The 23191-nt window shown below is 31.8% G+C and overlaps 3 protein-coding genes across 4 annotated transcripts in view; 2 read left to right on the top strand and 1 right to left on the bottom strand.

Annotated features, from left to right (window-relative positions):
• The window catches only part of LOC130897608 (uncharacterized), a 63965-nt gene extending 62691 nt beyond the window's left edge, over positions 1-1274 (top strand). The window contains exon 18 of the mRNA XM_057806541.1: positions 1079-1274. Coding sequence (XP_057662524.1) covers positions 1079-1240 — 162 coding nt within the window. The 3' untranslated portion in view covers positions 1241-1274. The remainder of the gene's footprint in view (positions 1-1078) is intronic.
• A 304-nt stretch (positions 1275-1578) lies between these two features.
• Positions 1579-8549, top strand: LOC130897355 (brain protein I3). 2 transcript variants are annotated; one of them, XM_057806172.1, is made up of 4 exons: positions 1579-1738; positions 4358-4457; positions 7851-7913; positions 8308-8549. In XM_057806172.1, exons 2-4 carry the CDS (start codon positions 4397-4399, stop codon positions 8481-8483), a joined length of 300 nt encoding a protein of 99 aa, XP_057662155.1. In that variant the 5' UTR covers positions 1579-1738; positions 4358-4396; the 3' UTR covers positions 8484-8549. The 2 variants fall into 2 exon arrangements, with proteins under 2 accessions (XP_057662155.1, XP_057662156.1); XM_057806173.1 differs by lacking the exon at positions 4358-4457 and having other exon boundaries at positions 1646-1738.
• Positions 8550-10978: 2429 nt separating this feature from the next.
• LOC130897354 (uncharacterized) overlaps positions 10979-23191 on the bottom strand; it is a 47723-nt gene continuing 35510 nt past the window's right edge. The window contains exons 3-5 of the mRNA XM_057806171.1: positions 15740-15933; positions 12958-13209; positions 10979-12739 (exon numbers count right to left, since the gene is read on the bottom strand). Of these exons, the coding sequence (XP_057662154.1) occupies positions 12475-12739; positions 12958-13209; positions 15740-15933 (711 nt within the window). The 3' untranslated portion in view covers positions 10979-12474. The remainder of the gene's footprint in view (positions 12740-12957; positions 13210-15739; positions 15934-23191) is intronic.

Raw genomic sequence — 23191 nt, 5'->3', positions numbered from 1 at the left:
GTGAGTTTTGAGAGGAGTTTTAGGATGTCAAATGAACAAGTTTAAACGACTTTATAGCTGGGTATTTCGATTTTCCTAAGTGAACTACTTTATATGACTGGACTATCATAGATTGCGAGTTTTCATTTCCCAGGTTCTTATGATAAAGGATTTATCTATTTTTTTAGATATCAAACCGTTTTGTTGTTTGTTTGTTGAGTTTATCTTTATTAACATATATTATCACTTTATCGCCATATTATTTTTATTTACTTATCTTCTAATCGATATTCTTTCACAGTCTTCTCCACCTTATTCATAATGTTAAATATGATAAGCCTCAGGTTGTCCTCTTGGCCGTTTCCTATTTTCACAAACATTTTTCGGTTTAATTCATTGGTCGATTTTATATATGTGTGACTCTCAATATTATGCGACCCTAATTATTATATTATCTTGTTTATATTAGGGTTAATCGGTTAATTGGACTACATAAAATGCCCTGGGTGCGATCAACAATCACCTCAAATGTATTGCCGTTCTTCGTAGATCCTCTTTCGTTTCTGGGTGAACAAAACCCATCTGCTGCTTCGATAGTTTCGTAGATCTGTTTTCACTTTCTTTTTAAAAATATAAGTTTTGTCCCTTTGTTGAAGAGGGGAGGAATGCAGTACCTTCATTTTTAACCAATTCGTTATTAATTGTACGAATGCCTCGAATTTCTTCACTTCTCAATTTCCCTGCCAGCAATTTCTCCATCTTCTCAATAAGAAGTTTCTAAAATTGGGTTTCTTCGCTGTTTTTGTTCTGTGAATTTGGTCTGTTAAAAAGTTGAGAAAAGCAAAAAGAAAAGCAAAGGCTTTGTATTTGTTTTTCTACGTCTGTCTTTTGCATTCTTGCCATAAATAAATATTTTTATGAGAGCGGTTGTTTCATAATAATTATTTTCATTGATGATTGAGAGGTTTGAAAGCAGAGTATTTTATGATTCTTGATTATGAATCTACTTATTTCCAACTTATTCATAAATTGTCTTCCATCTAGATATCTAGATACGTTTATTATACGTATATTTCTCAAATATATTATTTGATTACAGGGTGCAGATTTAACGGATGATTTGATAGATATGATTGAAGATCAATATTTCAAGAAGGTGAAACTAACGAAGGGGGTCAAATATGGACTAATAGCTGTATCTGCAGCAGCTGTTTTATCAGTGGGTGCTATTTTACTCAGAAAATTATTACGCAAGAAATAATTTATGTATAAATAAATTAAATAAGGAAAAAACATGTTTGTTGTTTTTTTTTGTCGATATTGATTATACAAAACTTTTGTGAAGGGGCATTTTGACGGCGTACCAACATTGGTTTAATCAACCTGACGTCAGAACACAATTTCTGTATTCCGGTATTTCTACTAAAATGGGAAATCAAAATTCGAGCCAATACAATCTCGGATGCACTTTTTTTAAGTAAATAATCTATAGATTACTTCGCAGATGCAATGATAGAAGTTACAAATGCCGGGTACTTAATTGATAATTGAGATAATTGTAAGTAAAAAAATACAAACGCTCTTCAAAAAATTGTGTAGAAAAGTACCAGTTGGTTAAAATATAAAGCACTTATAAGTTACGAAATGTAACGATTTTTAACTAGTCCCAACTCTAAATTGTATACTGGTCGAGTTGCTGTTGCAGTCTCATCGTTTTTTCTCACTTCGTCAGTGTTTTTGATGGTGTCTAGATTATTTGGTAAGTACAATATTGTAAGTATATTTAACCGGCTTTTTTTACATATTAAATGATTTAAATCTGAAAATATTTTCTAATATATTTACATACATTTTAATTCAGTAATACCATTTTATACCTATTCTTTATACAATGGTAATACAAAAGATATGAGCCACTCTTTATTTCACGTGCTTATTTAGTTCTACTCAACTTATTGATTTGGTTAAAATATGAAATATATTTATCGATACTATTACTATATTTACATTCTATTTAATATATATTTTATTTAATACATAAGAAATCTAATTTTTTTATATTGTTCAATGATTCCCTAGAAACAGCTATTAAATTTTATATCAAACAGAAACTTTGGTTTGTGGTTTCCTCAACGGTCGCCGCATCCTAAAACATGCTCTTATCTATGTTTGCACTGAGGTTAGACAGAATGAGTATTTTCATAATATACGTTCCAACCTCCAATTTTGACCTAGTGCATAAGTATTACCCATTTTCTTGGAATTCATTATAAGATTTGTGTACCTAAATGCATTACATTCGACACTCGTTAATTCTAAACTCGAGGGTCATTCTTAAAATCAATTATCGAGTGTTAGAAATACCAAATGGTTCGAAATTTTTCAGAGAAAATAAATAAAACTTGAAATAATTGAATGATGATTATCAAATACATATTATTTATTAATTGGTATTCTTTAACTTTGACAAAAGTTAAGAGGTACATACGTGTAAATTTTTATAATGTGAATTAATTAATACTTCGTTAAAAATATGTTCTATTAGTTTAATTTATTTAGTTATTACTTTTTTTTTTAATAGAAAAATTGATTGGAATACTTTTTCATCGGTTTTTGTCGACAGAAGCTTTGTAAGGTGTCCTTAAAACACTTTTTCCTAAGGTTCTGATGTATCGTTATCATCTTCATCGTTAATTTTTCCATTTGTATCTGTCACACATAAAATTTCGCCATCAGTTAGTGTACTTGAGACAGCAACATCTTCATCCACTCGAACAAACTCAAACTGCTGATGTCAACTAGTAGTTCTATTGCTGGTTTTTCATCATCCATAATTATTGGAAGATATTCCTGATTTTCTTTGATGAAATTAGATTTTTTGAAGCAGTTGAAAATCGTTTAGGGTGTTGAAATTATGGATCCCTTGGTCTAATGGTTGCAATTTGAAAGTTGTATTAGACGGATGATGTAGGAGAACTAAAAAGAGTAAAATTTTTCGCTTCTTTCGTTTCATGTCTCCATTAACTGTTGAAAAATTGTGTCGTCATTCAAGCTTTTTTGTTAGCACGGTAATCAGTAGGAAATGATTTTATTCCTTTGAAACATTGCGATTTAATTTCTTTTTCTAATCATTAAGGATTTAAGTTTTCTTGATCCATCCATAGAAATAGTAATTGGGAAATAATTGAACGAATGAATACCAGATATATGTACGATAATTTTTATGATAAAACATAAGCGTTGTCCTTAATATCTACTTTCTTTTGAAATTAATTTTAAAATGATATGATACTGAAATCATCTCTATTTACATTAAAAATGTGACAGAAATTTGACCAGATAAAAAAATTTGCTGATAGTATTGTAAAATCCGACACCCACAGCTTCATAGATATTCGTTGAACTGATATTGTTGAAAATTGACCTTCAATAACATTTTTTTTCTTTGTTCGCATTGATTTGAAAAATATTTTACATCTGGAACGATATTTCCACTTTGTTTCCCACTCGAGGGTGCGCGTTGGTAACAAATATTTTCTCAAATTTGGTTTCACTACTGAGAAGTAGCTGAATAGACCAGGAGATGGTGACAGAAAATGGTCTCCCATTTTTTCCTGCATGCCTTTTTAAAAATTGATAACTAACCCTAAAATATGAAAGATAGAGGGGTTACGAGCCCTTGCGCGCTTGCACTTCATAAAGAAAATGACTTCTCTTTGTGCAACGAATTTTAGTATTATTCCGTAACATTATATTGCATGCCTTTGTAATAAAACGTAGTTGGAACAAATTTAAGCTATAATCATTGATGGTATGCAATTCGCAACAGCCGATGGGGCTCAAAATTGTATAAAATATTGTAAAAAAATAGTTTTTTTCATCTCAAAAATACTCTACGAAAATTGGCATACACCCCTCGTATGACCAAGGGTGGGAAATATTAGGAAAATGTTGTGAAAATTCAATACGACTTTTCCGTGATTTCAAACTGCATTCCATTTGAACAATACTTAATTTTTATAATTTATTGACGTTAGCAAATTTGGCGTGCACAACAAGAAGTTGTAAAGTAGTGGCATGCATGACGAAAATTGCAAAAAACGCTGTTGCAATTTCCGTGACTTTATTTTGCATGCCATTCAATATTTCATTAAAAAACATTATTTTAAGCTGATAAAAAAATGGCATGCGTATTACACAAGCCTGGCATAAAAAACTTGTGCAAAAAAAATTAAAAAAAAATTTTAACAAATTTAAAGATATTATTCTTATTATAAAGATAGTTTTCAATTGAAAAAATGTTTTCTAAATCTAATTGCTACATATAGGGTACATTTTTACGATAAAAAAAATCACCAATATGTTTTCTCATTTATAGCGTATTTTTTTCTTGGAACGTACTAAAAAAAAGACAAAAATGGATCCAGAAAAAAGACGACCACCTCCTTACGATGACGGCAGGAACCAACAGGCGAATTGTAAGTCAGGAGTTGCTTTTATGAACCATAAAAACATCAGACGTTTCAGTCTCTTATAATGTATCATTGATATAATTCGTTGACTTTTTCATTTATTCATTTCATTTCAATTTCACTTGAGAAACAAAGAAAACTGAGGTGAAAGAAGTCTTGGGCTGATTTTTATACACTTCTTCTGTAGCACTGTCAGTCTCTTTATTCAATAACCATATTCTAATCGAGATTGTCGGATGGAAACATACAAAGACGCACAAAGAGTAACGCACAGTGAAATGTTACATGGATCTTGCAGTTGTCTGAGGGCGCAAATTCCTTTGTCTCTATGAATTTTTATTCTAAATTCAAAAATAAAATAATATATTGTGTTGGGGGGATTTTTACGGAATTTTTTTCAATTACATGCATTTTTGGAGACTTGAATGCTCCCCATAGTTGATGCGGGGCGTAAATACTCATTAAAATGAGGTACAAAGAAAATATTTCAAGACATTCATATTTTTTTATGAGCCCATGAGGTACAGTCTATAGGCCCCTTTTTGAATGTGTATTGGAGGCGAGGTTGGTAATTCATCTTCGATTTCATTCTCTTTTATTCATTTAGATATTTCCATGATGTTGCTGCAAGTGCAAGAGACATACATACAGAGCATTCAAGTCCTGCTTCTTCTCCTACAGTTTTCTCTGCATCTGCAGATTATTTTCATGAGGGGTGCTATGATATTCAGCTCCAACATTTACTAAGCTGGAAACATTAGCTATACTATCAACTATGTTCTTTGCCTCATCGTCAGAACGATTGAAAACAAGGTCCAAGATGATTTTTTTTGTACCTTCATGACGTACCTGACATATCTTAATCTGTCGGCTGGGACGCAAGTGACTCTGATCTAGAATTTCTGATACAGCATTATCTATTCGACTATCAACATAATAATTGTAACATGGAGTATCCCAAGAGTTTATTTAAATATAAAATATCCACAATTTTCAATACGTCCCTCTTCAAGGGCTACGGGTAATAATAATCGCAGTAGGTAGTTGTTCCTTTCTCCCCAAACGGTAACTTGGATCTTTTCTACCTGCTTAGAATTCACATGAATGTACACTCTTATTAGAAATTATTTTAGAAAACAAGAATAGTTTTGGCTCTAGGGTAACGGTAAGACACAACAATAACGTCATAAATGTTAATAAAAAGTTATGAAGCAAAAAGGAAATTTTTTGAGAAATTTTTACTTATTTTTGTTAATAACTTTTTTATTTTTTGGTTTAGAGTGAAATAAGCATGAAAACAAAATTGTAGACAAAGCGATTTGTTACAATTTTTTTGTGTGATTGGTAGTTTCAAAGATATAGTCAAAAAAACGTTTCCACCCCTTTTTTTACGGCTGAAGGACAAGGGTTAAGACCTCACAAACTCGGAGTTAAGCTCCTAGTGACCCCCCTATACATCCTAAAAGTTTCATCGCATCTTCAGACAATCGCAAGGCCTAAATTTTGTAATTTCAAAATATTAGATTTTCATAAAAAATATTTACTATAGTCGGAATTTCAAATTTCTATAAAAGTCAAATTTATTATGGATTTAAAAAGTATTGAGATATCTCGATTTAACTTGTTGGTTCACATTAACGTCTGGAAACGATATAATTATGTTTTCTTTTAAAGCATTTATTAAAATTATGGCTGGTTGTGCGGATTCGAAACGTGACTAAATTCATTTTCTAGAAGTTGTGGGTATATTATACATGTAAACATCTATTGCCTGCTACAGTTTCGTTTATAATTAGTGAGGTAATTATTGTACAGAGTATCGCACTGAAAAAGTTTCATCCTCAATATTTCGATCCCTATAAAAAGTTCAAACAAAGGCTGATCACATTAGGGAGAAATAGTGAAATTGTATACAAAAAAATAACCATATAGAGTGGGTGGAGACAACTCGCGAAAAGGGGTTTAACTGATCCCTCATTTAATGGGTTACATAACAACCTTTCCAATAATGGATTTTATAGCATTAGATTGACCAGTTAATCCCAAAATATTGTGGCCATTATCTTACCGAATTTCTGGTACCTACTATTTTGTTGGAGCACAGAAATTAAGTCGAATACTTCATTAATATAGACGTCGAATCGTCATATTTATGAATTCAATAAAATATCAAATTTGTTCATATGTATCTTTCACTAAAATTGATTTTTTTGCAACCCAGACATTAAAGTTTTATATCACCCTGTAGATTGGTGTGTATCAAGGTTGTTAGATAATAAGTTGCCCGCCATCTACGTGTGACGTCATCTGTTGAATGCCGACAGACGAGACCATAGAAACGGCATGGTTTTTGTCGATTTGTTGGGTCGTTTTCGAGGATCAATATAAAACCAGATGTTTTTACAACAAGAATGAAAAGATTTAAAATATCCAATAGTATACAGGGTGTTTCTTTTCAATTTTAATTACATTAGATATGATTTAAATGGAATTTATGTTTAATAAGTATACTAATAATGTTTTCGAAGTGACTAATGTAACATTAAGCTATTGATATATTTTGTGAATAAATACATTTGAAAGTACTTTTCTATGTTTATCAAACTAATACGATGAAAAAATTTATAACGGACAAACATAATCTTCACTACATTTCATGAAAACGCCATTTTAGAATAAAAATAGCGGATACAAAGCAAGAGTTAAACACAAATAGCACAAAACACACAAAGACTGTTTCTTCATCGAATCGTTGTCAACAAGTTCCATCTTTCTTCTGTCGCAGCCACGTTACCGGACAACCTATTTTCTACCATCCTTGGATGCATATCATCCTGCGTGTATCGCTTATAGCTTTGTTCTTGTGTCTGATCCCTAATTAGTTTAAGGATCGATTGAACGCGAAGTTTCAAACTTGTCGTTCGCGGGTTTTGCAGGTATCAATGATTCCGTTATCCATTGATTACGCGGTAAATCAACATCCTGAGTAGGTTCGTAATTAAGCATGCACATTAGAGCGATCCTAAATTGGTTACTAACTGATTTTAATTTGAATTAACTTACTGTCGAAAAGATAACAAACGTTTCTGTATATTCACGAAGAATGTTACCTGGATGTCGGTCAGTGCAGTCCGATGGCTTAAATTGGATTTGGCAATATAATAAAGTGTGTCAAATTTAGTTTATCATATTGGAGAAACTTTGGTCAAAGTATATAGAGGTCAAAGGGGACTAAGTTGAAAATTAAATTATTTTATAAACAAAACCCTATATTTCATTAAGAGTCACGATCTTCTTGACCCGCCTTAGTATTCTTTGATATTGATGAATTATGGATTTTGAAATTCAAGATATATGCTCTTCGTCTTGTGGTGATATATATATCCTAATATTTTCCAGTACATTTGAATCAACCTACATTTGCTCCGATGTCTGAACCAGCTTCTTCAATCCAGACAACAGGTACGTTTTTATTTATAGTTTAAGTAAGTATGAGTCAGTGGCTAGAACCCGTATACCCGTCATTTTCTCTTAGCTCTCTAAATCTGGGCATTATATGTAACACTTTTTAATAAAGAAACATAACAGTCAACGAATTGAGGAAAAATATTTTTGGCACAAATCAGTAAATTCTGGAATTGGATCAACTCTTTCAGATGTGATAAGAAATCAAAAATTATTGTATTTTGTATATGAACCAAGAAATTCACCAATTAAGTCAGATTTACTTGGAGATTAATCGGTCCCGCGAATATATAAAAAAAACTACCTTAGAGTTTTGAGCTCAAACTTGACTGATAATTGCCTGTCATAGTAAATGTTTTTCTTAAACAATGAACAATCTTGATCTTTTCAGTTGTCGTCAATCCTGGAGTACTAGAAGGATGTCCAGTTTGCCATAACAAATCATGGACAGGTACCTACTCATGTTGTGCTTGGCTATGGTGTTTGTGCTGTTTCCCTTGCGGAATAATTTGCTGTTGTTGCATGAGGAAGAAGAAGTGTACTAACTGCGGATATAGAGTTGGTTGAGAAACTAATTGAATGATTTTATAACTGATTCTTAAAATTCAGTTACATATAAATGTTTTATTTTAATCAAGTCTTTTTATACATATTTTCTAATAAGTTTTTAGTATATATCCATATAAATATATGGATTAATCTGGAATTCCATAGAAAGGATTCTTCAATAAATTTTTTGTAATTTTAGCTATTGAGAATTGTTTTATTGTGAAATGAAAAACCTGATTTGTGAAGTATGTAGGAAACTACCCTTAATAAATCTGAGAACGTTACTTATAAAAAATAAAATGTTACACATATGAAATAGTGCGTAATTTTGGTTATAAGCACTCTATAACTTGCTCTTTTAAGGACGTTTGGTCACAAATCTCATATTCTGACCGGCGTGAAAATGTTTCCATTTTGTAAAATAAAACCGAATATTTGCGCCGTTTCATAACCATGGATGAAACCTGAGGCCATCACTTCACACCCGAAACAAAAGAACAATCAAAACAATGGACTGAAAAAGTTGTATCGGCTCCAGAGAAGGCAAAGACCGTTCCATATGCGGGTAAGGTCATGGCGTCGGTTATTTGGGATGCGCGTGGGATAATTTTCATTGACTATCTTGAAAAAGAAGAAACTATCAACGTGAGTATTATGCGAACTTACTGCAACGTTTGAGCGAAGAAATCAAGTAAAAACTGTTAAGAAGAAAATGTTGTTTCATCAAGACAATGCACCAACTCACACGTCCGTTATTTCAATGTTCCAAACTTAATGAATGAAAGTTTGATTTGCTACCTCATGCACCCTATTCGCCAGATTTACCCCCTCGGATTATTTTCTGTTCTCAGACTTGAAAAAATTGCTGGGTGGTCGAAGATTTTCCAACAATGAAGAGGTGATGTAGGCAGTTGATAGTTGAAATGGTAATTACGTTGAAAAATAAGTATATTTTTTTTCTAAAATTTATAGTGAAAAACCTGGACATGTAGCCTAACCAAAAAAGCAAGCTACAAGCATCGTTTGAGCTACCTAAACAGGATTATAATGAAGAAAATCTGCTAAATTGCTAAATAACCATATTGAATAGAGATAGTCAGCTCTAGTTCAGGTGGTTATTTCCCAAAATCAGAAAACACGAATTTCACCATGTGCTTCCATCGCATTAGCTCCAGCCGTATCTTTTTCATCGAACCAGAATCCTTTTAGCGTCATTTTCATCCAAGGACAAAATCGCAGGAAACTACATCGAGGTTTAACACGCCTTCACGATTCGGTATTTTGATAAATATTGTTGCACGAGCCTCGATCATTGCTCATATTGAGACAACTAATTTTATTTAAAGCTGTGTTATCTTATCACGTATTCTTTTCAATACTTCAACATAGGAAAAAATAACCTCCAGTTTTCAAATCATGCATAAAAGTATATGTATATGAATTTATTCTTCTAAATGTTCTTGACTTTAGGTCTCTTTTGTTTTAAAATTCGCTTTTGTCAATAATTTTTTCAAAGAAAGATAAAAATTGACGTTTCGATTTATTTCAGTCTCTCCCAAATATGATATTGACACTGACAATTTGTATATTTATATTAATCAATCGATCAACTGAACCATTTCTAAAAATTCTCTTTTTAGTGTATTAGATTCCGTTCCAAGAATTTTTGAATCTTTATAATTGAATTTATTTTTTTTATCGTATTGATGACCTTTTAGTCTATTTTCCAAATATTGAGATGTCTGTCCTATTTAGACAGCGTCACAATATGAATTTATATTTGTTGTTTAATATTCTGTTTCCAATTTCATCTCAAACGGAAATCGTACTAATCCTCAAATTAAATAATACATTCAAGAAAAAGGTTATAATACAAATGGATGTTCAGAGTGTACGATTTCAGCTGAATTTGGAATATGTTTTAGGTTATGTGTTAACATCAAGCACAAGAAGTGTTAAGCAAAATATTAAATAAATGTTTCTATTTTATAGCGTCTTGAATATAACCAAGTTTTGTAGATTTACATTCAAAAACTATTGCCAGGCATGTGCGAGCTGTGCGATCGTACAGGGCCCCGCAGGGCTATCAATCTGTCAGTATTATTCAGAAAGCTGTGATGGTTTTATCTAATATTTCCCCTATTCTGAGGATCTGAGGTTATTTTAATTTTATACTTGAGAATAAATATTTTATAAATAAATATGTATATAAATATTTTCTACACGGTTTTAATGTTTTAAAGTCTGGGGCCCCGCAAGTATTGAAGTATGAAATCAAGCTTTTTAAATCGCGAAACTGCTATGCTACTGCTATTTTCCGGGGAAGTGCCCCCCCTAACTCACCTCACACAGGGCCACGCGGCGGCTAGCGCCGCCACTGACCTGGACATCCATAATTCCTGCCAGAGAACTGTTTAAAATACTTTTTTAGAGTTGGTTATTAAGTAAGTTAAGAAATCATAAATGAATTTTACAATTTCGTTCAATGGAATAAGGATTTCAAAGAAAAAAAATTATATTTAGTTAATTTTATTTACAAATTTTCAAAATAAACACAATTTTTTTTAAATCTTACAAAAATTTATAGAAATTTTAATTTACAATATCACATGCAGTGTACCTACATAGGTTTTAAAAGTTTTTTAAAGTCAAACAATGCAGAATATTGGTTAAAAGATACATTTTTGGGCTAACACTAACAATAATAAAAACTGCAAAGTAAGAAGATTTGTCTGCGATGGATCTGAAAAAACATAGTACTAATTGCGGTTTCCCAATATTACGGGATATTAAGAAACCACCAAAAGAATTGCCTTTAATTGAGAGAATCATCCCTTGGTACTATCGCAATCTTTCAAAAATCATAAAATACGAAACACTACGATTTGTGCATTTACACCTGGATATATTTATAATATTCGCATAAAGGTAATGTAGCAATACAAGAATCCATTTTAAAACTTCCGCATCCTTAAGGCGGGTTCACACGGAGTCGTAATCTTTATCGAAATATTGAAATTTCAATTTGTTTAGTTATTGAAAATACTAGAAACTTTTGAATAGAACTGGTCATGGAAGTATCAGTTGTTCTCAAAATATCATTAATTACATGCATGATTTCTTTTGACTTTCTCGTCACTTGAAATATAAATTGCGTGATTTATTGATTATAAAAATATTTAGAAAATGAAAACAATTCCGAATATTAAATCCTGCCGTACAGAAAAGAGCCAAAATGGAGAGTCATTCAATTTCATCTAAGGACTATATCAGATCACAAGAGTTTCAATAGTAATCGATTTAAGACGTAATGTTTGAAAAATCGATTAACGTAACCTCAAGTAGTTTTATAAAGATTACATCGCGTTAAGAGTGAAAAATAATGATCGATTATTTTCGATTACTCGAGTGGTATAATAAAACGTTCATTTTGTATTAATATTGAAAATATTATTGTAAGTAACTCATGAAATATTGTCAATATTGTGTATTTAAGACGTTTTCTACATTTCAACTCGTGATTTTTACTATCCGAATAACTGCCAATTTGCATTACGAACACCTTTTTGGTACTGCTCATGTGCATAATAAGTCAAATGGGTGACATAAGTGACCGAGAAAATTTAGGCGAAATTAACAAGATCCTCCATAGACACTACTAGAATTGTTTGACTTTTTTTTCTATATATAAATAAAAATTGACATTAGTATATACATTTTAGAACCATTCATATGAATGTAATGCGTACTTACTTTTAAGCAAAAAACTAATTTAGGTATTATTTTGTTACAAAATATTTCGTTAATATATAGGTATTAAATATAAATTAATATTTTAGTCAACAAGAAACAAAGATTAAAAATATTAATATTAAACGTGGCAACAGATTCTGTTATCAATTTAAATATTAGCTATGATTGCATAAAAATTATATAATTGATCAAAACTGAAATACAATTACAAAATAATGGTTAAACGTATGCGTTTCGATTGGTTTTTTCTGTATATTTAGTACCTTCCGTTTTTATCAGAGTATTTTCCAGATAGTTTACTAACAGAGTATCTGTCACTGTAATGATCGTCGGCATATTTTTCTTCAGCTTTATAGTGAATTTCTGGTGATCCGATTGTTTTTTGCCAGTGATGTGTCCAATAAAGTTCATCAGGATTCACGTCTCTTGGTCGTTTGAAATCTCTGCAAACAATAACGCAATAGATCATGCTACCGATGAGAGTGAGAAAACCAAATATTAAGAAGATGATTCCTAGTACCCTGAAAAAGAAAAAAAATGGATTTATAACAGCTAGATTTGCATGTAAGCTGCAATTGCTTGAAAAGTTACGTGTTTAAGAACTTCACAACGATGAGATTTAAATATTCAGGACACACAACAACTCTGTTGAAAAATAAAACTTCGTTTCCTTGTCATTACACCTGCCTTGTCAACAAGTTCATACTTGTTATGTAATATAAATAAATGACTTACTTACCATACATATATAGGTTCGTGAAATTGTATGACGATGACAAACCCCAGAGTTACAAGAATTATCCCTAGATTTAATAGCAACATTAGGCAGCACATCCCTTTGATATTAGGACAGAATGGATTTGGAGCAGCCATGGCTTCCATCTTCATTCCAGCTTTACGCGAACTCCTTGATTTAGCAGTACTAGCTACAGAAGGTGCCATCCCGCTTCTGTAAGACATGTGACTTGGAGCTCGGACCCGTGAGGTGCGACTGAAAAATGATAATGAATATATTGTATCATATAAGTTTGAATTTTTAAATAACAAAAAATGGGAAACACGGAAGAAAAGGTTTTTAAATTCCTCGTAAAGGTATGTTTATTTTAGTTTATGACAAAAGAATGCATTCATTCTTCATCTTCAATCGTTTAGTTTTTCGAGGGAAAAGCGTTTAGTAAGAATTATAATCTATCAAAATTAATAAAAATCGTAGGTATTCATAATAAGAAATTTATTGAACAAACCTTACCAAATCTTATATTCTAGTATTCTAGTATATTCTAGTAACCGTCTTATTTAGTTAATTATAACTAGTATCCAAACTATGGAGAGTGTCAGATTCCAATATTCATTTCAAGGCTAATAATTGTCCGCAGAGGTTACAAGCTCCAAGATTTTGCATTTCGTTCCATGCATGATACAAGCGGACTGGGTCGAATAATTGTCATATTTCGTATTTATACCCTTTATTTGAATGATAGTAGACTGGTTCGTAATTGGATATACACTGGAGAAGTATCCCTATCAACCAAAAAGACGGCCAAATTAAACTTAACCAAAGAAAAACTGGTGCAAAGACGCTTGTGCAAAGGTCATTAGAAATGTACCTTTAATATTCAATGTATAGCCCATCGTATTCTATGGTTTTAATCTAACTTTCATTAAGTATTGGTAAAACCATTCTTTGGGGTTAAATGCAAAAAATGGTCGCGTGTATTTTCAGTATCTCCTTACGATCTCATCTAAAGAGTTTAAATGAAGATGCATGGTATCTTAGAGTTCGATAATTGGCGAGTGCTGGTACTAGGTTGGTTTCATTCGCCATTTACTCATTGGATCTTCTTCTCTTATTTTTTTAGAAGGAATACTATGTTAACCTTATGATACTCCAACAAGTAACGTTTTTTCCATATGAAGATGATCATATACAATTGAATTTAATGTAGTGTAAGAGTTTCCTGAATAACTCGATGGATCTGCTTTGATCATACGTCTCATACTTTCAATGCTTCCAATAGTAACTGAAGAAGAGGGCTTACCAACACGTGCTTCACCATTTGCGCGTGTGTACTATTTACTTAAGCCGACCTTGAAATTACAGAGGATCATAGCACGTCCATATTCTCTTGTTACGACTGAAATGCACTCAGAGCTTACTACTTGAGGATGGTGGAATTTAGAACTGCAGTGTTGGTCTTTCTTCTCTAGTTTCGTACCATAACAATACATACAGAGTCGCTATTGTATAATATTTTACTTGTTTCATGAAAAAATTTGTTTCACATTACAAATTTGTTACCAAAAAAAAAAAAAATTCAATTCAGCTTCATTATTATTTGATAAAATAAGTATGTTACATCATGTCTAGTTATATTAGAATTATAAAATACGTTCTCATATGATTTTTTTAATGATTACTGTACTAATTCACAGAATTTTCACTATTACAATCATTAAAGTGAAATAGAAAGTTCCGCATCGAATGCAAAAAATGTTATCCAATTCCATTGTCTTCCTCATGTCACGATATAGTCGATAAGAACGTTAGGTGCCTATTACGCCAACAATTTAATTACTAGAATATCGTTTTTTTTTTTATAATGAATCAGTTTTAATAGAGTTAATTTCGACGTGTTGGTTATGATACAATTTTCCTTTTAAAAACACAATGAAGACAAAAATATTGTATAACATTAGAAATAATGTATTGAAATATAAAGGGCAGTTTTTTCAGTATTTAGTATCGACAGAAATCAAATATGGTATAAGTCCGAATCTTTAACTTGAAATATTTTGACATTTTCTAAAACTTTTCTCTATTTCCAATATGATTCTAAAGTTACATCGAATATTCTAGCAAGTTCATCTAACATAGTCACAACAGTACTACTACTATTCGATAGATACTCAACTACATGGGCAGAGAACAAGTTACAAGGTAAAGAAGATTGATCAAACGAATAACCCATCCAATCTCCTAACAATAAGTTTGATGTAATATCTTTTATAATCAGATTTCTGGAGATAAACTGAGTCCTGTTAACTAATAATGCTTTCAATCATATTATTATATATGATTATTTCGCGTTCTGTTTAATCTTTTATTCTTGCTCTACCAATAACAAATGAAAAAGTACTTTTTCGGTCGTTTGATGGGTTCTTAGCTTAAAAATAGTTGCGGGTTGTTTTCTCCCTTCAACTTGAGTAGTATATGATTATGACACCTTTTGATTTTTCGACCCAACACCCAATTAATTTGTCCTTAAATAAATTTAAAAATCGGGAACAGAGATAGACCTAAAATACCCCTAAAATACCCTTCTCAAGTATATAATCCAACCGCAAAAAAACTTTTGAATGTTTAGATAGAGTTGAAACTAAACTAAATAAACAAAAAATACGATTAGTTCACAGAAATAGATAAGTTGTAAGTATGATATTGATCGGGATACTTGGATACATTGGTCTACATCAGTCTGAATCTTAATTTGAAATCTTTGTTAATGAAAATTATGCCTTACCTTATTTCTGAAGGTGCCTTATAAGCACCACTTGTGACGTAAATATCAGATCCGTTTGTGTCATAACCACTTCCTCGACTTAATGCGGAAGGCGCCCTAGATGGTGTACTAGCATGATGGCCATTATGGTAACCATTACTTTTCGGATGGTTATTGTATTTTCGACTGTTTCGTTCATTTACTATCGTATATGGCTGCAAATTAAATCAGAATTTATGATAATATAAGAAATTGATCAAGGAGATAACTGAAATCACATATTTTAGAAATTCTATTGACGTTGAAATACAAGTAACAAAAATCGATTGGAAGATTATTTTCAGCGTTATTTCTACAAATACGTAGTATTTTTTTACGCATTATAATATTCCCATCATCAAATCCACAAACTGCATAAGCATCGAGGGTTGCTACTTAAATTACGAAATCGGCTGATGCGCCAGAAAACATCGATGTTGTGCCTAAACTGGTGACATAACGTGAGATTGAAGCATAATTGGGCACTAGTTCCACTCGTATACATTCAATATTGCACGTTTAACTGCCATAACCTGAATACCGTATAATTTGGGAATCGCTCAAAAAAAGCTCGTGCTGATTTGTGCGAAGAAATGCTGCAAAAATTCAATGTGACAGGTGACGAATCATGGATCTTCATGCATATGAATCCTAAACTAAAAAACAATCGATTGTATAAGTCTTTCAAATCCAACAAAAGTTGTTCGCGCACGAAGCACTGCGAACCAAATGGTCGCCTGGTTTCTCGGAATAATTGGACAATAGAGCAACGGAGAACGGTCAATTCTGGATGGTACACCAACACTTATTAGCTGAGATTCAACGAAGAAACATCCAAGAAAATCTGAATGTGATTAAATCAGGAAGTTGATTACCAGTTTGTCATGGAATTTTGAAATGGGAAAATGATTCCCTATTTTCTGCTAAATTTTAGTTGCATTATATCCAGCCGAATGTTTGTTTTATAAACACTCATAAGCACGTACAAATTCTATCAACCTTTCACTCAGAGAAGTCATTTTTCAGGATATTTGCAACTACAAACTACAACAGAAAAGAGATGTTTTTAACGTTCAGCGATGATCAGCGCGTTGGTTAACTTCGATGTCAAGAGCGCGTGCAAGCTTATCATTGTGTCCGTTATCAAAATTTCTCAACAAGCTGAACTATCTTTGACATTTATGAACGTCTAGACGCGTCATGCTCGCATTCATTGTGTTTACTGCTTAACGCGGTGTTAAATCTTAAGAAACGATATGTCAAAACGTTTTTGTGTTTTCTTTGAGCCAAATCTTCTACTAACAGAAATATTTAAGTTTCCCGTTGATGTTAAACAGTAAATGAGTAGAAGGAAAATATTACTATTGAGATGCTGTTCTGATAGGCACAGTTGAATTCTAAAAACATGTATTCCAATACTATCCTAGGCACATGTCAAAAACTTACTTTTCGATTTGTAGCTATCAGCGTTGGTTTAATTGTTGATTAAAATCTAAATCGAATTATATCCGCAAATCGTAGTAAAACGTAAATAAACAAATATCACCATCTAATTTGACGATATCGGTTTTTAATATGTTTTTATATATTTCCATTTAATTAACGCTGTTTCTTAGTAACGTTAACAGTATATTTCAAATAATAATTGAAATTATTATAAATAGGACAAGAAGAATCAATTCTATAACTTGTTCTCTTGATCTGCTTTCATTTCTCCCTGATGCTAATGCTAACTTGGACAGTTTCTTCTTTATGCCCCTAGTTTTAGCAAAGCTTCTCAGTACAATTGATGACATGAAAAATAAATCCTCATCTGGTACCTTACCTTACCACTTTAATTAACGGTTCATTTCAAAATGGCAATTTTCCCAATTAATAATGTGTCTCTAGCCTGCAACAACTTTTTGTGATTTTTCTAAGGGTTTCGATTGTGTTAATAATAATATTTTATTGCAGTACTACGGTTTCAGGGGATCATTTCTCGCATGTTTTAAGTCATACCTCACCGAGGGTTGATACAGCGATGTCTTCTTGCAAGCCAATAGAATGTGGAGTACCCCAAGGCTCACTGCTAGGCCCTATTTTGTTTCTTCTGTTCACCTACGACATCTCCTATCTAGACATCAGATTTCACGGCACTTCATAGGACCATATCTAGTGACCACCTCCTTAACAGTCTATTATGCCCTTATTGAGTCGCGTCTCCGGTATGCCCTTCCCTTCTGGGGTACGTGTGGTGCGACTCAATTTGATCGAAACTTCAATCTACAAAAGAGAGCTTTTCGGGACTGCAGGGACTTCTTTAAAAGATTAAAAATTCTGACTCTTCCTTCCTCATTCATCTTTGAATCCGTTTGCCTAAATCGTAAGCACGCTTCTGCAATTTTAGAAAGATCATTGCACAACTAAACATTTATGAATACAGAGCAGGACCTTTACCTACCTACTCCACGTTTTTAATTAGTTAAAGACTCAATATTTTACAATGCAAAAAACGCACAATCATTTTCCAATTGAAATCATCTCTTCCCGCATTCTGCAATAATTTGATGTCATATTTACTGGAAAGTGCCTTCTACTCTGTAAACGACTTCTATTCTGATGATTTCTCTCTCTCTCTTTAGAAATCATTGCCAAGTTTTTTTCGTCGCAACTTTCATTTTTCATCCTGCTACAATACTATAAACTGTTTCTGAAAAATAGTCTCTAGTATAGAGAGCCATACTTAGTAAGATACCCGGTATGTAGCTATTGTGTAATTATCCTTTTATCTTGAACTTTGTAACAACCATCTAAATAGTGAGCGTTTAATTGCTTTAGTTTTATAGTTTATTCAACTATACATTTTTGATGTCGTGAATTCTAACTGTCCCGAATTACACAAAGCATTTTACATGCACTCACCAGTTACTTCCTGAGAAACACTTTTATAGTCGGCCATAGAATTAACAATGATGTGTGAAATCTGAAGTAAATTGGAAATTAACAAGTATCCTATGATTTGGTGAATACCTCATTTGCATTAGAATCGGAAAAACATTAGTTGTGAATACGCGCAAATACAGTTATTTAACAAAATTGTTTAATGCTCTCTAGGGGACAAACGCTTTCTTGTTTTGTATCTATAGTATAATAGTATGATCAAAATATACACTGATTCGAAAGTTAAAGATAATCCTAAACGTCCCTGTATTCGGAAGTAAATCGATCTATTTGGAAATCTTTTCTAACAAAAAAATTAATCAGTTTTATTTTGGTATTACTTTCAGGGAATTTGATAGTTTTTTTAGATTTGGATTCCTTATTTATATTTGTATTAAAATAATTATCGGCTGCAGAAAACTTTTTTATTATTAGAATTAACGTATCTTGACAACTTAGGTCATTGACACTTGGCCATGGTACAGTTATGATACAATTATTAACTTTAACTACGACACCTTGACATTAACATTAACAAATTTGAGCGAATTTCCTAGCTGGTAGCTACGGAGTATTGTGAACAACAGTGCTGGCATTTGGGAGGATCAGTAGAGGCCATTAAATATGAGTGAGTCAGTCGAGTATGCCCGATACGTAGTCTGCGTACAACTGAGTCTGCACGACTCAGCTTGCTCACTGATTTGCCTATCGGACCCGTCTGGAACGTCTTATGCTAGTTATGAGAACATTGTGAATTTGTATTGAGTCACTGTGGAGGTTAGCCGTCGAAGTTTCTTTTGCAACTTGATCAACAAGTTTATTCCCATGTATTCCAGTGTCAGATTAAAGTAATTTTAACACCAGAGATGATCAATAGAGTCATGGATATTCTGAATAATAGGATGTACTGGATATATTTGTCTAATGGAGTTTATTGGTGTGAGCGAGTCTGTACATATAGCTGATTGTTTATCGTCAGGGGATAGGGAGTTCAAGGCTTGGAGGATGGTATATACTTCTCCTGTATAGAATTGGCGACGCCAACCTCAGATTTAGATGCATCAGTATACAGGATTTTAGTATAGTGAGTGCAATTGATAATATTTAGAAATAGTTGTTTATTTCATACTTAAAGAATATGTTGAGATGTATTAAATTTTGGTTGCTGTTTTTTCCCACAAGGACAGTATTGTCCAAGAATATTAAGATACTAAATGCTGAAAAAGTATAATAATACCGCGACGTAATACTTTCTGGTTGGTGTTCGCAGTCACGTGACTAAATGCCTAGTTTTTATCGAATTTATTTTCTAAAAATATTAAGAATAATTAATTTTTATGAGGAATAGACTGTTATTTCTTTATATACGTCTCTTCGTTTATAATTAGAAACTATAAATCAAGAAATTCGTTATTACTGGACACAAGCCTATTTTGGTGTCATCCATGTATAAATAAAATTACAAGACTTAGTCCAATGATGAATCGGAAATTATGAGTTTTTATAGTTCGACTAAATCGGACAATGTGGACAATATTGTCTAAAAAAAAAAAGTGAAAAACACGCTTTTTCGTGGGATAACAATGAAATAACTGATGAGAAAATTAATATCACTATTATAAAAGCGTGGGGTAGTTTATATCACATTTTAAAATTAAAAAAGTTGAATTGTACATTCCATTCAAAAAATATCCCACAAAAGATCTGTCTCAGACAGATCTAACTAATTTACTATTTTAGGATGTTACCAGTTGATGGACAGGTTATTTTTTAAATTTTCCAAATCTGTAAGCTTTATGTACAGCTTATTAAATTTAATGAGTTACAAGATATATCTATTATTTATAAATTTCTTTGGATGGGTTACTAAAATGCCTTGAAGTCAAAATATGAATAAATTGATTGTTGATGTTGATTACCGTTCACCTCTGATGCGCATCTGACCTTCAATTTCAAAATTATTAATCGTCAATGCCACAGAATCTGTTACGAGGGACAAGTTAGTAGTTGTATTTGGTTTTTGAAATAATTATACATAATTTCCCTGAATATTTTGAGACATTATGAACAATTTGTAGTAGTAAAAATATAAAATAGCATTGTTGCGATGAAGTAAGCTTATAAATTGTTGTTCAAACAAAGGCTCGATCAAAAATCGAAGGTTGCATAAAAAATAATATTAGGAAAACCAACGAATAAGTTACAAATGAACGAATCAAAAATTGTAGTTATTAGAAACAACGTCATGTGTTGAAAATGATTCTTAGTCAGTTTTTCTTCGATGCGTTAAAGTAGAAATTTATTTCCACCTGTTCTTTGATATAGGTCGACTTTCTTTCGTGAATTCTATAATGGGAAAAAGTTTTTATCACAATCATTAAATGGCATTAAATTGATCTTCATCTTGATACTACTCACACAAGATGTTACCGGATTAGAACAATTTAGATACGCTATCGATCTCTACGTATTTCGATTAAATACTACAATACTTAATTGAAAATTGAAAATACTTCAACGGAAATATCAACGAGTTTTATCGTATCCAAAAACTGCAAGTGAATTAAACAATTATTCCTCTATGCTCCTATGACTCCAACTATGCAGAACATTATTTTGCATGGTGAAACAGTTATGGAAAAAACAATATTACCCATTATAATGCTCTCAGAAACCCTAAATGAATATGAAACCTTTTTCTGAGGAAAATTTGATACCAGCTGATATGAATCAAAATGCTGATTATTCACACGCCGAACAACTGTTGAAAAAGAAACTGATGAGTCAGAATACGAATCCTGGAATTCATCGTATAGTTAATTGATTTAATATTCAAATTTAAAAGAATACTTGGTAGTTTGTTTTCATTATCTCAAAAAAGGTACAACAAGTGTTAATAAAATATCATTAGATGTCAATAAGTCAATGTGAGACATTAGCTGATATGCCAGAATCCAGGTTCTTCTTCTTTTTACCGTAGTTTTAGCAGAACTTCACAGTACAATTAATGACATTAAAAATAAATCCTCATCTGGTACCGATGGGCTTACATTAAAGATGTTTTCGAGTCTGTGAGAAATCACTCTCTAATAAACATTTCATTTCAAAATGCCATAAGACGATAATAATTATAATATTATATCAAACATTGAATTATCGCCCAATTGCACTCCTTTCCACGTTATCTAAGATCAAAAAAGGTTTTTATCATTTCTGTTTAAATATAAAATACTTATTATTCGTCAATTTGGATTTATAATTTACTAATTCACAAATGATTTTATATTCTTCCTCCTAAATAATATTTCCTCTAACAGCACTTCATTTTAACAACTTTCTGTGATTTTTCCAAGGCTTTCGATTACGTTAAGCGAGCGAGCACCTCTCGCATGGTTTAAGTCAAACTTCACCAACAAAAGTCAACTTGTAATTTGTTTCTTCTGTTTATCAACGGCATTGCCTACCTAGATATCAGTGGTAGAATATGTCTATTTGCAAACGATACTCGTTTGAAGCAACCCTGATATAACAGCACTTCATAGGAGCATAATATCTAGTGACCTAATCACCATAAATTATGGTGCGATTCTAATCTTCTCTGGCTCAAACTTTCTAAAACTAAAGTTTTATCATATAAAAATACATTGCGGCGTTTTGTACGAAACAACAACCACCATTGACGTCGTTCAATGTTGTAGATCAGTTTTCAAAGAACTAAACTTATCTACCTCTATAAAACTTGATTATGGCCTTATTGAGTCGCATCTCCGATATGCCCTCTTCTTCTGGAGTACGTGTGGTACGACTCAATTTGAGCGAATCATCAAATTACAATAGAGAGCTGATAGATTAAATAGTAGAACTTACTGCGAGTACTTCTTTAAAAGATTCAAAATATTGACTCTTCTTTCTTTATTAATATTTGAATCCGTTTGCCTATTCATTAAGTACTCTTCTTCTTAAGGGCTCAATACGGTACAATCCAAAAAAAGCACAATCATTTGCCAGTTGAAATTTTTCCCTGCATTTCGCAAGAATTTGAGGGTATATTTGATATTGATTTTTAATTCAAATTATTATATATTTTAGAATTGCCTTATAGCTAATTTTATTATCTGGTTTAGTTTTGTCAATGTATATTACATATAAACATTTTCACATGTACAATTTAAAGTTATTATCGTTATTTTATTGAGTTGTTTGTGTGTTTGTTTCCAAGTTTTTCACAAGCTTTTGTCTACAGATTGTAAACGATTTTCTTTCTTTCGAGTATTTAATATACCGCACGTTCTCTGTTCATTGGAGACTGTTTTTATTATATATAAATGCAACAATGATACAAAAAAATAATTTAATCAAAACATATTTTCGTAGAATCTATAAAATTTTAATAATTTCCATTTTTATGAGATTTTCTTCCAGTTAATTTTGAATTTGTTTCAAATTTTTGGCAAAATATCGACTACAGATGAAGCTTAATTTTCATGTTATTATTAGGAATCCCCTCGTAAT

This window comes from Diorhabda carinulata, chromosome 8 (assembly GCF_026250575.1).
Source record: "Diorhabda carinulata isolate Delta chromosome 8, icDioCari1.1, whole genome shotgun sequence".
Lineage (NCBI taxonomy): Eukaryota > Metazoa > Arthropoda > Insecta > Coleoptera > Chrysomelidae > Diorhabda > Diorhabda carinulata.
This window is presented reverse-complemented; position numbering and strand designations above follow the sequence as displayed.